The 13,089-nt window shown below is 56.0% G+C and overlaps 1 protein-coding gene and 1 long non-coding RNA gene across 2 annotated transcripts in view; one reads left to right on the top strand and one right to left on the bottom strand.

Annotated features, from left to right (window-relative positions):
- LOC311619076 overlaps positions 1 to 9,954 on the bottom strand; it is a 41,347-nt gene extending 31,393 nt beyond the window's left edge. The window contains exon 1 of the long non-coding RNA XR_014794441.1: positions 9,846 to 9,954. This is a non-coding gene — a long non-coding RNA (uncharacterized lncRNA). The remainder of the gene's footprint in view (positions 1 to 9,845) is intronic.
- ZNF703 (zinc finger protein 703) lies at positions 7,766 to 12,803 on the top strand. Its single transcript, XM_084877007.1, has 2 exons — positions 7,766 to 8,852; positions 9,880 to 12,803. The coding sequence occupies exons 1-2, from the start codon at positions 8,610 to 8,612 to the stop codon at positions 11,455 to 11,457; spliced, it is 1,821 nt and encodes a 606-aa protein (XP_084733133.1). The 5' UTR covers positions 7,766 to 8,609; the 3' UTR covers positions 11,458 to 12,803.
- The last annotated feature ends 286 nt before the right edge of the window (positions 12,804 to 13,089 follow it).

A 13,089-nucleotide genomic window follows, 5' to 3' on the forward strand; every position in this document is an offset into this window, starting at 1 on the left:
GCAGCCCATGACCTTGACTCTCAAGGTCACAGAAAGATGTCACTTGCCACTTCTGCATCAGTTCCCAAGTGTGGAAACCCCAATTTCCTACCTTTCCTGCCAAGCGTGTTATGTTCATGTTAAAAGATAATGAATACAGTAGGGCCGTGGTCGGCAAAGTGTGGCTAAGGAGTCACATGCAGCTCTTTGGCCCCTTGAGTGTGGCTCTTCCACAAAATACCATGGCCTGGGTGAGTCTGTTTTGAAGAAGTTTAAGTTTTAAAAATTTGGCTCTCAAAAGAAATTTCAATCGTTGTACTATTGATATTTGATTCTGTTGACTAATGAGTTTGCCGACCACTGCCGTGATATTGTCCTGGGTGTTTACTTCCCAAGCAGGGATGCCAGGGGCTGGCTAGAAGATTATACTTGTGAACTTGCGTGGGTTTTTCAGCACAGGCTCAGAGTGGAGAGGGTTTTCCCATAACTTCTCTCAACTCTCCCGCCTGCCCTGAGGCCTATTTGAGTAGAGAGCGGGGCTGAAAGCAGTGGGCGAGGAAGGGCGTCTAAAAGCAGGACTGTGGGCAGCAGGAGAGCAGCCATCCCTCAGTGCCCCCGAATGGGGCCTACTGTTCTCCCTCCGGGACTGAATAAAATGTACTCTAGGCTCCCGTGCACAGACCAAGAGATCAGCAAACGAGGGGAAAGATGAAAATGGGTGTTGGGCTATCCATTCACCTAGTACACACAGTTCATCTCCCAGGCTCCCAAGAAAGCAGCCGCACACCAAACCCCTTCCTACGCTGTCTGTATCTGAGCCTCCGGCGAGATAACCCTCTTAATGGAATATTTAAGAAATCGGATATAAATCACCAACCTTTTATCTCCCCTGAAAAGTCACACTCCCTAGGGCCTAGGCCATCAGGTGGACATTCCTATCTACATAGAGAGGGTGGCAGGTGCCTTTTTGAGCTGACATTGCCATGTTTTGAGGCTCGATATGTTTTTTAATATCTAAATCTGTTATTTTTTTCTGGCAACATGGGTGTAGAAACATAAATTTTAGAGATCACAACCCAAACTATAGATGCACCTGGAGACATTTCAAAGTTAAAACACTGAGGGAGGGAACTTTTTTTGTCATTTGCAACCAACATAAAAATGCCTATTGTTACGATGCGCTCATAAATAACTTGATTTTGGCATATGCTTTAATACCAAGCAGAAGATGAATAAATTAAATTTGATTTACAACCTTTTTCATTTTTATTAGCATGGCTCTGAACGGTTTATGTAAGGGACGTGCCAGAGCAGTTATGCCAAATGTCTTAAGGCGTTGGTATTGATATTATATAAATTAAGGTGTTTTAATTTGCATTCTTTAATTAACTAAATACTGGCAGAAAAATAAAACACAAGGGCAGCCCTGACTTATTGCCTCTATTAAACTGCTGACGTCTCTGAAAAGATGCTTTAAGTAATCCAATTCATGCAGAGTGGGGGGAGGAAGAGGGATTAACACTCTTATTAACACTCTTATTTGCAAAATACATTGGGGTCAAAGAAACCAATACCCTGCTTTGCTTGCAGGGTGGTTGAGGGGGTGGGTAAGTTCTCAGGTCTGAATTTGTGACCCCAAGGAAGAAAGTTGACCAAATGCTTTAACTATCCAGGTCTGAATTAAAGGGTCAGAGAACCCGGGCAGGGGCCTGGGTTGGGGCTCTGAAGACCTAGGCTGCATCACCACCCATCTAGGAAGAGACAAGCTGGTGGCACTCGGATCAACATGATCATGTCCAGAAACCAAGGGAGAAATCATCAAAGATCCCTCAGCAAAATTAGCTGCTTCTGGTCCATCCTTCCCATCACACGTAAGCCCCCAAACACCTTTCTAAAAGAGGTGTGCCAGGATATTCCAATTCCTTTCCGTGCCCTGGGTCCTGTCACCAACTCCACAGATTTTTTTAAAATTCACTTTAAACTGCAGCTTCTTTCTCAGCCAAGTTCATTCTTCCTTTTCCCTACTTTCCCTTCTTCGTTCTTGACTTATGCTCTCTGCTTCTCCCCTCCTAGAGGATCAGAGTCAAGCCTACTGAGGGCTCATCTTCTGTAATTTTCCCTCCAGACTTGGAGGGAGGAACAGCTATAAAGAGAAGGTTACAGTTTCCCGCTGTTGGCTGTAGGAGAGAGATTTCTCCTCAAGCACAGGTGAGAACACTGACTTTCTCTTCCCTAAACCCACAGGGGCCTCAATGAGCCATCCATACAACAGCCTTTACCGTCCTCTCGCCATCCTGAGGGTTTCCCACTTGCTTTCTCTCTGCCTAGACTGGGAAGCATCACAGATAGCTGCTGTGCTGACTAGAGAATCACACAGGGAGAGGTCAGGTTGGAGAGCAGAGTGCACCTTCCTCCCAGCCCCACGAGATGCCTGTACACTGGTGTCCACCATGCCTTTGCACTTTCTTAGAGCATCATGTCTTCCGAGAGCCCGACAGGAAGCTCTCCAGGGGCCAGGGACCCAACCGCTAAGCACGGTCATTATGTAATGCCCCTACCCCAGCTTTCTTCCTGGGAGCTTTTCTCTATTTGCTCCAGGAAGGAAGGATGGACTCCGACTTTGATAAGGAAAATATTGTCCTCCTTTGCCAGCATCCTCTCCCTCCTCCACACCCTCCAAAAAAAAATCGCACTTTCTTGTCGTTTCCCATCTTGCGGCTCTGTCAGTTGCTTTAAAACAACTGTTTTAAAACATGTCTCCTGTCATAAATAAGATTGTTGCCATGCATTCTGACTGCAGTGGTGACAAATTCACCCACGGAGAGAGAAGAGCAGGACCTGTGAGAGCCCTTCAGGCCTGATGTGAAACAGTAACTGAATGAATTAACTCAATCCAGTTCCATTCATTGAATAAATGTTCCTCTCACTTCCTTCACTGCCTCAGTTTCCTTTCTACCATATTCTCGTTCCTCAGGGTGAAAGGGAAATCCTGAGTGTGAAGACCAGCCCTCTGGAAAACCACTCAAGTTCCTTGTTTCCCGTTTCTCCTGCTGCTCTCTCCCTCTTCCCTCAGTCCTGCACAGAGAAGACTGGCTCAGGCACCTACGATTAGTACTGCTACTTTCTCGCTGTGTCATTTGGGCAAGTTACACAACCTCTCTGAGCCTCAGTGCTTCACCCACAAAACAGGCATGATACGAGGGCCCCCTTGGTCAGTTTGCTGTGAGAAGTAAATGGGTTCTGGCACACAAGGTGCTCAGCAGAAAGCACTCCATAAATGTTACCATTACCCTGGGTAGTAATAACTCATTGTCTGCTAATCACAATTGAGGTGCTGGCAGGTTGCAAAGGTATGATTCCTTCCAGCAGTATTTGGAAATACTTAAATGAGGAATCTCTAAGAAACGTGAAGGCCCAGAGGAACAAAGTAGTCAAGGGTGAGTGCCCAGGGCTAAGGCTGATGTATGGGGGGCAGGAGGAGGGGCAGGCAGATGAAGGCTGGAGAACTTCAAAAGCACACCTACTTGCATCTCCCTCTCCCCTCCCGCCTGCTCGCCCTGCCTATCTCCTGGGGGCTGATAGGAGATAAATGAAATCACTTCTTCAAAGCACCCTACTCAAGGACCCGGATCAAACACCAGGGCTTGAAGATAAGCTTCAGTCTGCATTTCCTTTTGTCCATGCCTTCCCACCACATCTCCAAAGGAAATTCTAGAGGGAGGAAAAGTAGTTAATTCCTCCTCTTTTATCAAAAGGCGTTACCTCCCCATCCCCGGCAATGGCTGGTGATAGGAGAACCGGGGAGCCCGGGAGGGAGTTGGGGAGGCCTCTTCTCGGCCCTCTGCCAGCACAAGCTGTGTGACTGCAGACTCCCCCAGAAGATCTCAGAGCCCCGTGCTTCATCTGTCAAGGGGGATAAAAACACCTGTCCAAAATAACTCACAAAATTGTTATGAGATGACGAGTACAAACATGTTTTTGGGAAAAGACACTCGATGCTTCCACAGTTAACATGTTGAAAATCACTCAGTCACCCACCTTGAATATTTTGGGGAATAAGGTGAGCTGAGATATAAATAAATAGCCCTTTATAGGTAAAACTAGAGGCCCAATGCACAAGATTTGTGCAAGAGTAGGCCTTCCTCCCCCCCCCCTCCCCCCCCCCCCCCCCCCCCCGCTGGAAGCACCAAGCTTCCCTCCAGCATCCGGGTCCCAGGCTTCCTCCACAGCCCCAGCTTCATCCAGAAGGTCGACCAGAAGGATGTCCAGGACATCTGGTCTAATTAGCATATTACACTTTTATTAATATATATTATTATAAATTCTTATTCCTTCTCCAACATTCATTGGGCACTTATGGCATTCAGACTGCATGGCTTCTCATCCCAGCCCTACCTCTTACCGGCTGGGAATTTGGAAAAGTTAGTAAACCTCTTGGGACCTCCACTTCCACCTCTGTGAAATAGGGGTAATGACAGGACCTCCCTCCTCAGGCTCCTGGAAGGACTAACTGAGATAATGTGAGCAAAGTGCTTGCACCAATGCTTGTCTCTCAGTGATAGCTACTGTGATGATGATAGTTGAACACCCAGCCAGGCCATCAGAACACAAAGAGCATGAGGACAATGCAAAAGCATTCACAGTCCAGTGGGAGAATGGACAAGTAAACAAAGACAGATGCCAGGTCACAGGTAGAGTAATAGAACGTAAGAGAAACTGTGAGGCTGGCTGTTCTTGCTTTCACGGCATTGTTCCTCTTGCCCCCTGGCCCTCTCCAGCCCAGGCTGTGTCTGGAGCCTGGGGTGAGGCCTGCAGAGGAAGTGCCTCCCGGTGCCCTGAGCGCATTGCGCTATACCAGGGCTCCTGGCCAAGCCTGTAATTGCCAGCCGCTGAAAGATATTAAACGCCAGGGAGGAAAACCAAGTTCTCTACGAGACCGACTTTTCAGAGTTCTTACAGCTTGTAAAAAAAAAAAAAAAATGTAAATAGTTACCCAGTGAGATATTATTTCATGTTGTTGCCATTAGGGTGTGAGTGCTATGCAGAGAGAGGCTATCGTTCAGGCAATTCCGCCTCAGGGAGGATGGGAAAACTCCACATTAACCCCACACAACAAATCTACCATTTCTCGCTCTCAACCTGACTCAGGCATTTTTTTCCCTGGGTGGTGAATTTTATGTAAATTGAAGTAGTGAAAAAAAAATCTATAAATATGCAGAATTTCTTAAAGGATTTTTCCTGATGGCTTGGGTGGAGGGGGGGGGAGGCATTTTTTTAAAGATACATCGGGAGGCTGGGGGAAGGGAATTCATTTTGGTGGCCTTCTGGGACAAGTTGGGCCTTTGGGCCCATGGGTTGCCGGTGCTGAGATCCTCCGGGTCCAGTTGCTGCCTTGACTGTTCTCTGGAGCAATTGCCCCTCAGAGGCAGGTGGCCCGTCACAGCCTTCATTGACCTGGGACTTTCTTCGCGCCGGGCAATGGTGCTGCTCACGCACAGGGCAATCTGAGGAAGGCCTGGAGGCCCCTTAACCACACATCTGCACTTCCGGCAAGGGAGAACATTGCCATGTGCCCTGCCCCCATGCAACGTTGTCTTGCATGGTCTTTTCAACCACAACCCCAGTGCAGTTCTCTGCCCACAAGTGGCCTTCAATAAATTTGACCCAACTGAATACTGTCTTATTCTCTCCCCAGTGGCAAGCCATGTCTTTGAAAACGGCCCTTGCTGTAAGCCACGAGGGCCCTATTTAAAACTCTGTGTAAGTTAGCATTTCAGCTAAGTGGGTGTCACACGCTGATTATAATAATTGTCTAGTCGTGTTTTAATTAGGCCTCTGGTCTGGCTTAGTACGGTTGTCCTTTTTTTCTCCTCCGGCAACTAGATGGATTCAGCCAAAGGAGCCCTGATGCCCTCACCAGCACCCAACAAAGAAGAGTGTCCCCACTACCTTGCTAGCACCTTCCAGGAAGGAGGCCTGTCTCTATCTCCATGCCATCTGGCACCCACTGTTCCCATCAGGGAGTTCTGTGTGGACTGAGGGAATGGCGTTTCTTCTGAAGGACGATTGATTCCCCTGGGCCAATTCCCAGCCCTCCACCCCCAGCCTGGCCCTCCTGTCCTCATCTCTTCCCTTCTCCCTCCCTTTCATTCATTCACTGCCCTTTTCCTCTCCAAACAGAGTAACTATTCTTTCCTCCTCCATTCTTCTCCTCCTCTCTCAGTCCTGCTGCCTCCTGTCCCTCTTTTCCTCCCAAAGTCCTAAATGCCTTTCCTCTCTCTAACTCCCTTCTGCTCCCAACCGATTGCCTATTAATCACTCTTAGCACACATATGCTTGGGTCCTGGAAGGATTTCTTGGCTGGCTCTCACAGCTGAGCTGGTAACAATAGTCAAGAAGGAGTCTTTCATCTTTTGCTGCCTCCTAGGTCTCTGCTCTTCCCAACTCTTCCTCCTCCAAGGTGCCTACACTCTGTGAGGCTGTCTTCTGTCTCTCTCTGCACAGCACTCTCTTGGAGGCCAAACAGCCCTGAATGTGGGCCTTTAACTGAGGTGTTGGCACTGGCAGCAATGTCAGAATGCACAGAGGCTGGCATGGGAAGAGGCAGGAGGAGGGGGTAGAGACCACCACAATAAAAGGGATCACACACACCCCTTCTTGTACCCCTCTTGCCACAATATGGGAGACATCCCCCGGTTGGGGCATCCCTTGGAATTCCTTCTAACCTGACTTTACCAGGATTAGATTGGGGCAGGGAAAGCCCGTGGAATTCCTAAGAGGTGTCTATACATTCTGCCCGAAAAATAGCACAGGTCCAGGAGTAGTTTTCATTTAGTGTTTGATTGAAATGGCCTTGGGAATGCAGGTGCCTGCTGTCCTCTTCCCTGAGCATGATAAAGGTTCGTGGCTGCTATTTTTTTTTTTTTTTTCTGTGATAGTTCTTTCTCTTCCCTTTTGAAATCACCTACCTTGGGTTCTCATGTTGTCTCCAGACACAGATCAATGCGGCAGAGTTAGGGACAGTTAGTCCCGGAGCAATATGCCCCGAGTGACAGGCCTGACAATCAGAGTGATGGATTGGGGCTGAGAAAGTGGTACTGGAAGCGAGGCAGTGACACCAGCGCGCCTCCGCTGGCCGCCGAGAGCAAAGAGAGGCGGTCTCCCCAGAGGCCGGCGCACAGAGGACTGGCTACACCCCCTGATGATCGGCGGACCGGGAACTTTAATGACAAACTATGACTACGTAAAACCTCTGCCAAGTGCGAAGCTGGCAATGCACACTCCATCCAAAAGACGCGGGGAAGGGGAGAGGGAGAGGAGTGTATTGTTATTTTTTAGTACAAAGTTTTTATTCCGTCATTTCCCTGGGGAAAGGTAGTACATTTTCTCCGGTGAGAAGAAAAGGATTAGAGGAGGGGGGGGGGAGGGGGGCATCTCTAGAGTTCGTATCGACGTGCAGCACTTAGAGAGATTCCCTACCTCCTCTGGGATGCTGGCCTCTCCGATGATCCCAGATCCACCACCATCACCACCACCACCACCCCAAAAAAAACAGCAGTTAGGGGCACTGCAGGGAGGGAATCTTCCGCCTCTGAACAGGAGGACACGATCAGAAACCTGAAACACTCAAACGCCGAGCCTATACATCAATGTGCAGGCACCGCGCGCCGGGCGCGTCCGGGCGGCGCGCACAGCCCGGGGTACCCCGGCTTCTCCGCAGCCACCTCCCCCCGGAAGGGAGTCCTCAGACTGGCAGGCTTCCGACAGGATGGGCTCAAAGTTGTTGGAACGGCTGGCGTCGCATCCCGAGAACCAGGGATGCCTCTGAGTCTCGGGCGCTTCCGAGTGAACACACCCGGGGCGGGGGAGAAGCCAGTTCAGGGGAACAGAACTGGACCCGAGCGGCGCCCGAGCGGGGCCGGAACGGGGCTGGGGCTCCAGGGGCGGGGCGTGCCCCCGGGCAGCCTTCGGGAGCGGCTCGGACTGGGCAGGGAGGGAGCCTCCGCCTTGCGCCCCCTCCCTGCCCAGTCCGAGCGGTGAGGGCCCCAGCCAGCATCTCCGGCCCCGCTAGCACCTCCGCCCCGGCAGTTTGCAGGAAAAGAGGAGAAAGAGCCGCAGGACAGACGGCGGAGAACAGGGCGCAGAACCCGGGATCCCGGAGAAGTCTGGTCCTCGGCGGAACACCCCCTCCTGCCCCCCGGGCGAGGGCGGCCGGGTTGGGGGGAGGGGAGGAGCACAGCGGCGGGTAAAGGCAGAGGCGGCGGCGGCGGAGGCGCAGGGGCGCGGCTCCTTTAAGGCTCTCCCCGCCCACCGGCGGCGCCGGCCCCCGCCCGCCGCTCTCCCCGCCCCGGGGCCCCGGCGAGGGCTGCGATTGGGCGGGCGCGGCGATCCCTTTGAAGTGTGGCTGCCGATCGCGGCTATTTGACGTGCGGCTCGCGGAAGGCGAAGGTTTTTGTGTTGCCATCCCGGGCTGGCGGCGGCGGCGGCGGCGGCGGCGGTGGAGGAGGGGTGGAAGCGCGGCGACCGCTGCACCGCGCTCCAAGCTGCGGAGCGAGCCCACCCGCCCGGGAGCTCGCCTCCCGGTGCTCCCCCTCCCTCCCCGCCCCCCCCAGTGGCGCAGCCTCCTCCAAATGAGCGATTCGCCCGCTGGATCTAACCCAAGGACACCCGAAAGCAGCGGCAGCGGCAGCGGCGGCGGCGGGAAGAGGCCGGCGGTGCCGGCGGCGGTGTCCCTCTTGCCCCCGGCGGACCCCCTGCGCCAAGCGAACCGGCTCCCGATCAGGGTCCTGAAGATGCTGAGCGCTCACACCGGCCACCTCCTGCACCCGGAGTACCTGCAGCCGCTGTCTTCCACCCCCGTCAGCCCCATTGAGGTCAGTGCCTGGGTCTCCGCCCGCCCTGCGCCGCCGTTCCCGTGCCGCCCGCCACCGCCGGGCCCGCGGCCCCGCTCCCTGCACCCCTGTCCTCGGCGCGGCGCTCAGGTCCGGCCACCCTAGGAGGACCGGGTGCAGAGGGACCGAGAACGCAGGTGTATCAGAGCCCATGCGGTTCTCCCGGGCTTCTCCGTGAAAGGTTCCCCCCCTTTCCATGCTCGCCCTTCGGAGGAAGCTACGGGTTTTCTCTCGGATTGGGTTTGCTCTTGGCGTTCCCACTCGGTCCTGTACTTTTTCGGGCACCCAGTTTCTAGGCCAGAGATGATCTTTCCTGGGTCTTTCCTGCCACCACCCGGGTTTGTGCTCTCAGAATCCCGGATCGCGCCCGTCCCACTCCGCCCTTGTCCCATCCGGTTAGAGCGCACGGCGCCTCGGCACGATCCCCAGGCTTCCTTCCCCCCACGTCCCCGGTGCGCGCCCGGGAGAGGGGGGCTGCTCGGCGCGCCCGCGGCCGCCCAGGCTGGAGAATGCACTTCTCCGGGTTTTTTCCGCGCCTCCTCCGCCCGGAAACCCGTCCCAAGCGAAGTTCCCCAAACTGGAGGAGGAAGTTTTCCCTGGGCTTCGAGGAGAGAGGGATATCAGAGGGCAGGGGGCCAGTCACTGCCCCGAATACAGAGACGTCACCTTCGCCCACGGGGGCCTTTGGTGGGGGGGGGGGCGCCTTTGATGGGCCCCTTCCACCGCCCATTCCCTGGGGCCGGTGGCGCCCGCGCTCTGGGACCCAGTGGGGCCGGGGATCCCACCCGCGGGCGGCGAGCGGAGAGAGCGCAGCTCTGCCCAGCTGCGCCGCCCACCGGGCGCGCTCAGACTTCTCCCCAAGGCCTTCTCTCCCCCCCCCCCACCCACCCACCCACCCCCGCCCGTGCCCACCGGCTCCCTAGGCGCTCCCACTAGCTACCCTGCTGGTTCCGTCGGTCCAGTAGCCTCACTCACCCCTTCTCCCTCCTCTCGCCGCTGTCCCCCGCAGCTGGACGCCAAGAAGAGCCCGCTGGCGCTGCTGGCCCAGACCTGCTCGCAGATCGGCAAGCCGGACCCGCCGCCCTCGTCCAAGCTCAACGCGGTGGCGGCGGCGGCCAACGGGCTGGGGGCGGAGAAGGACCCCGGCCGCTCCGCCCCGGGCGCCGCCGCCGCCTCGGCGTCCGCGGTGCTCAAGCAGCTGGGGGACTCCCCCTCGGAGGACAAGTCCAGCTTCAAGCCCTACTCCAAGGGCTCCTCCGGCGGCGACTCCCGCAAAGACGGCGGCTCCTCCTCCGTGTCCTCCACCTCCTCCTCCTCCTCGTCCTCCTCGCTGTCCCCGGGAGACAAGGCGGGCTTCAGGGTGCCCGGCGCCGCCTGCACGCCCTTCCCCCCGCACGGAGCGCCCGTCTCCGCGTCTTCGTCTTCCTCGTCGCCCGGCGGCTCCCGGGGCGGCTCCCCGCACCACTCCGACTGCAAGAACGGCAATGGCGGCGGCAGCGGGGAGCTGGACAGGAAGGACCTGGAGCCCAAGCCCAGCCCGGAGGCCGTGTCCGTGAGCCGCGGGAGCGGCGGGGAGCCGGGCGGTGGCGGGGCCGCCGACGGAGGGGCCTCTGGGCGCAAGTCGGAGCCGCCGTCGGCGGCGCTGGTCGGGGCCGGCCACGTGGCCCCGGTGTCGCCCTACAAACCCGGCCACTCGGTGTTCCCGCTGCCGCCGTCCAGCATCGGCTACCACGGCTCCATCGTGGGCGCCTACGCCGGCTACCCGTCCCAGTTCGTGCCTGGCCTGGATCCCAGCAAGTCGGGCCTCGTGGGAGGCCAGCTGTCGGGGAGCCTGGGCCTGCCGCCGGGCAAGCCCCCCAGCTCGAGCCCGCTCACCGGGGCTTCCCCGCCCTCCTTCCTGCAGGGATTATGCCGCGACCCCTACTGCCTGGGCGGCTACCACAGCGCCTCGCACCTCAGTGGCGGCGGGGGCTCCAGCTGCTCCACCTGCAGCGCGCACGACCCATCGGGGCCCGGCCTGAAGGCGGGCGGCTACCCGCTGGTGTACCCCGGGCACCCGCTGCAGCCCGCCGCGCTCTCGTCCAGCGCCGCCGCCGCCCAGGCCGCGCTGCCGGGCCACCCCCTCTACACCTACGGCTTCATGCTGCAGAACGAGCCGCTGCCGCACAGCTGCAACTGGGTGGCGGCCAGCGGGCCGTGCGACAAGCGCTTCGCCACCTCGGAGGAGCTGCTGAGCCACCTGCGGACTCACACGGCCCTGCCCGGCGCCGAGAAACTCCTGGCCGCCGCCGCCTACCCCGGGGCCTCGGGCCTGGGCAGCGCCGCCGCCGCTGCAGCCGCCGCGGCCGCCGCCGCCTCCTGCCACCTGCACCTCCCCCCGCCCTCCGCCCCCGGCAGCCCCGGGTCGCTGTCCCTGCGGAGTCCACACACTTTGGGGCTAAGCCGGTACCACCCCTACGGCAAGAGCCACTTGTCCACAGCCGGGGGGCTGGCCATGCCGTCCCTCCCCACAGCCGGACCCTACTACTCGCCATACGCGCTGTACGGACAGAGACTAGCCTCCGCCTCGGCGCTCGGATACCAGTAACTACAGCTCTTCCTCTCCCACCACGCCCCACCCCCAGCTCCCTGACCCTCCCCCCAGCCTCCTGGCCTGGCCGCTGCAACCTCCACTACTGCTTGTCCTGCCAGATTCCCCGCCGAGACCCCCCCCCCACCGGACTGTGTATTTATTTACTATAATGTTAGCTTACAAGCTGGGAATATAAGTGCATTAACGGCCCACACGAGTCCATGGTATGCAAAAAGTCTGTGTTCCCCCCCCCCCAAATAATATTAATCACACGAGTAACTTACATGCTCTTTCCGTCCCATTTCCTTTATTTTTTTTTTCTTTTTCTTAGATATGTTTTAATTTGTTTTTCCTTTTGGTTTTTTTGTTTTGTTTTGTTTTGTTTTTTGGTTTGGTCTTAGGGGACGAGGGGGAGAGTTGGGTTTCCGGGGTTCTTCTCTTTGTTTTGTTCTCCCTTCCTGGGGAGTTTCGTGCATGCTTCTTTAACCGTTAAAACGACATTTCCCCCTGTTCCCTTCATTCCCTCATTTTCTTGCATTTGAGGTTCTGTTTTTACCTTTGTACCAGTAACAGAGAGGAGATATTTTTTGTAATGTATGTGGAGGGTGCGGGGATGGGCCTTCCTGGCAGGGGGTCTTGCCTCTGTGGACCCAGAACTCTACTCTGTGACTCTTCTCCTGCGACCCTCTCCTCCCAGGGTCCCTGGTCTTTGCCCTGGCCCCCAAAACTGCAGCCTTCCTTCCCTGCCTTGCTCTGAGTATGGAGAGCCCTGAGAGAGGGACCCGAGTGGCCTTGGACAGAGCCCTTCTACTTCCAAACGCTTCCGACCCCAAACACTGCCCGCTGGGTAGGGAGGAGGGAGGGGAGTGGTCCTGTAGGGCTCATCTTATTCAATTAAAAGTCCTAGAAGGCCCTGCCAGCATGAAACTTTGCTTTTTATATTTTGCGAAGTGCTTTTATAGTCGTTTTTCCCTCCATTACTGGTCCCTCTCCTGGCGGTGGGGGGTGGTGTCAGCGAGCCTTGCTAGGTCCCTCCAAAGCAGACCAGTGGCATTCTCAGTGGGCAGTACAACCTTTTAGCTCCGTGGGGAGGGGGGAGATTGTACAGTAAGGGAGCATACAGATCGCCATGGCCCCCTTCACCCCTTCCCAGGCTTGTCCCAACAGATTCCCCAAAGTTGGGGACTTCCTGGGGCTCCCTCAGTGACTGGGATGGAAGACTTGGGCCCTGGGTCTTCTCCCCACACCGCCCCTCCTCTTATGCAGCATCGTGGGGAGGCTGTGGGGCCTCTCTGGGATGAATAGAGCTCTCCCTTGGTAAGACTTATTTTGTTAATAAATGAAATACTTGGCTATATTCACACCGTGGTGTGTTTCTCTCTTGCCTCACCCACCACCCCACCTCCAGATACCTAAGCGGACGGCCTTCTTTTATTCTTGCTTAAAAATACCTTACGGTTTCCTTCTCAGATTTCTGGTCAAGGATAAATTTAGTGTCTTTCCTTGAGAAAAAGGGGGGGGGGGGGGGGACTGCCCGCGCATTACAAATTACATAAAACCACCTCCCCCCCCGCCCCCCACTTGGTTATTTACCTCCCAGCCTGACTTCAAAGGCCTTAACATTTCCTGGGGATAGGGTGGAGAAGT

This window comes from Pipistrellus hanaki, assembly GCF_964339955.1.
Source record: "Pipistrellus hanaki genome assembly, chromosome: 3".
NCBI lineage: Eukaryota > Metazoa > Chordata > Mammalia > Chiroptera > Vespertilionidae > Pipistrellus > Pipistrellus hanaki.

What these genes read in the sequence shown, in the direction of transcription:
- ZNF703 (XM_084877007.1), top strand. Translation starts at nt 8,610, where the DNA reads ATGAGCGATTCGCCCGCTGGATCTAACCCAAGGACACCCGAAAGCAGC. An exon ending in CCCCCGTCAGCCCCATTGAG is followed by an intron (nt 8,853 to 9,879) that starts GTCAGTGCCTGG and finishes TGTCCCCCGCAG; the next exon opens with CTGGACGCCAAGAAGAGCCC.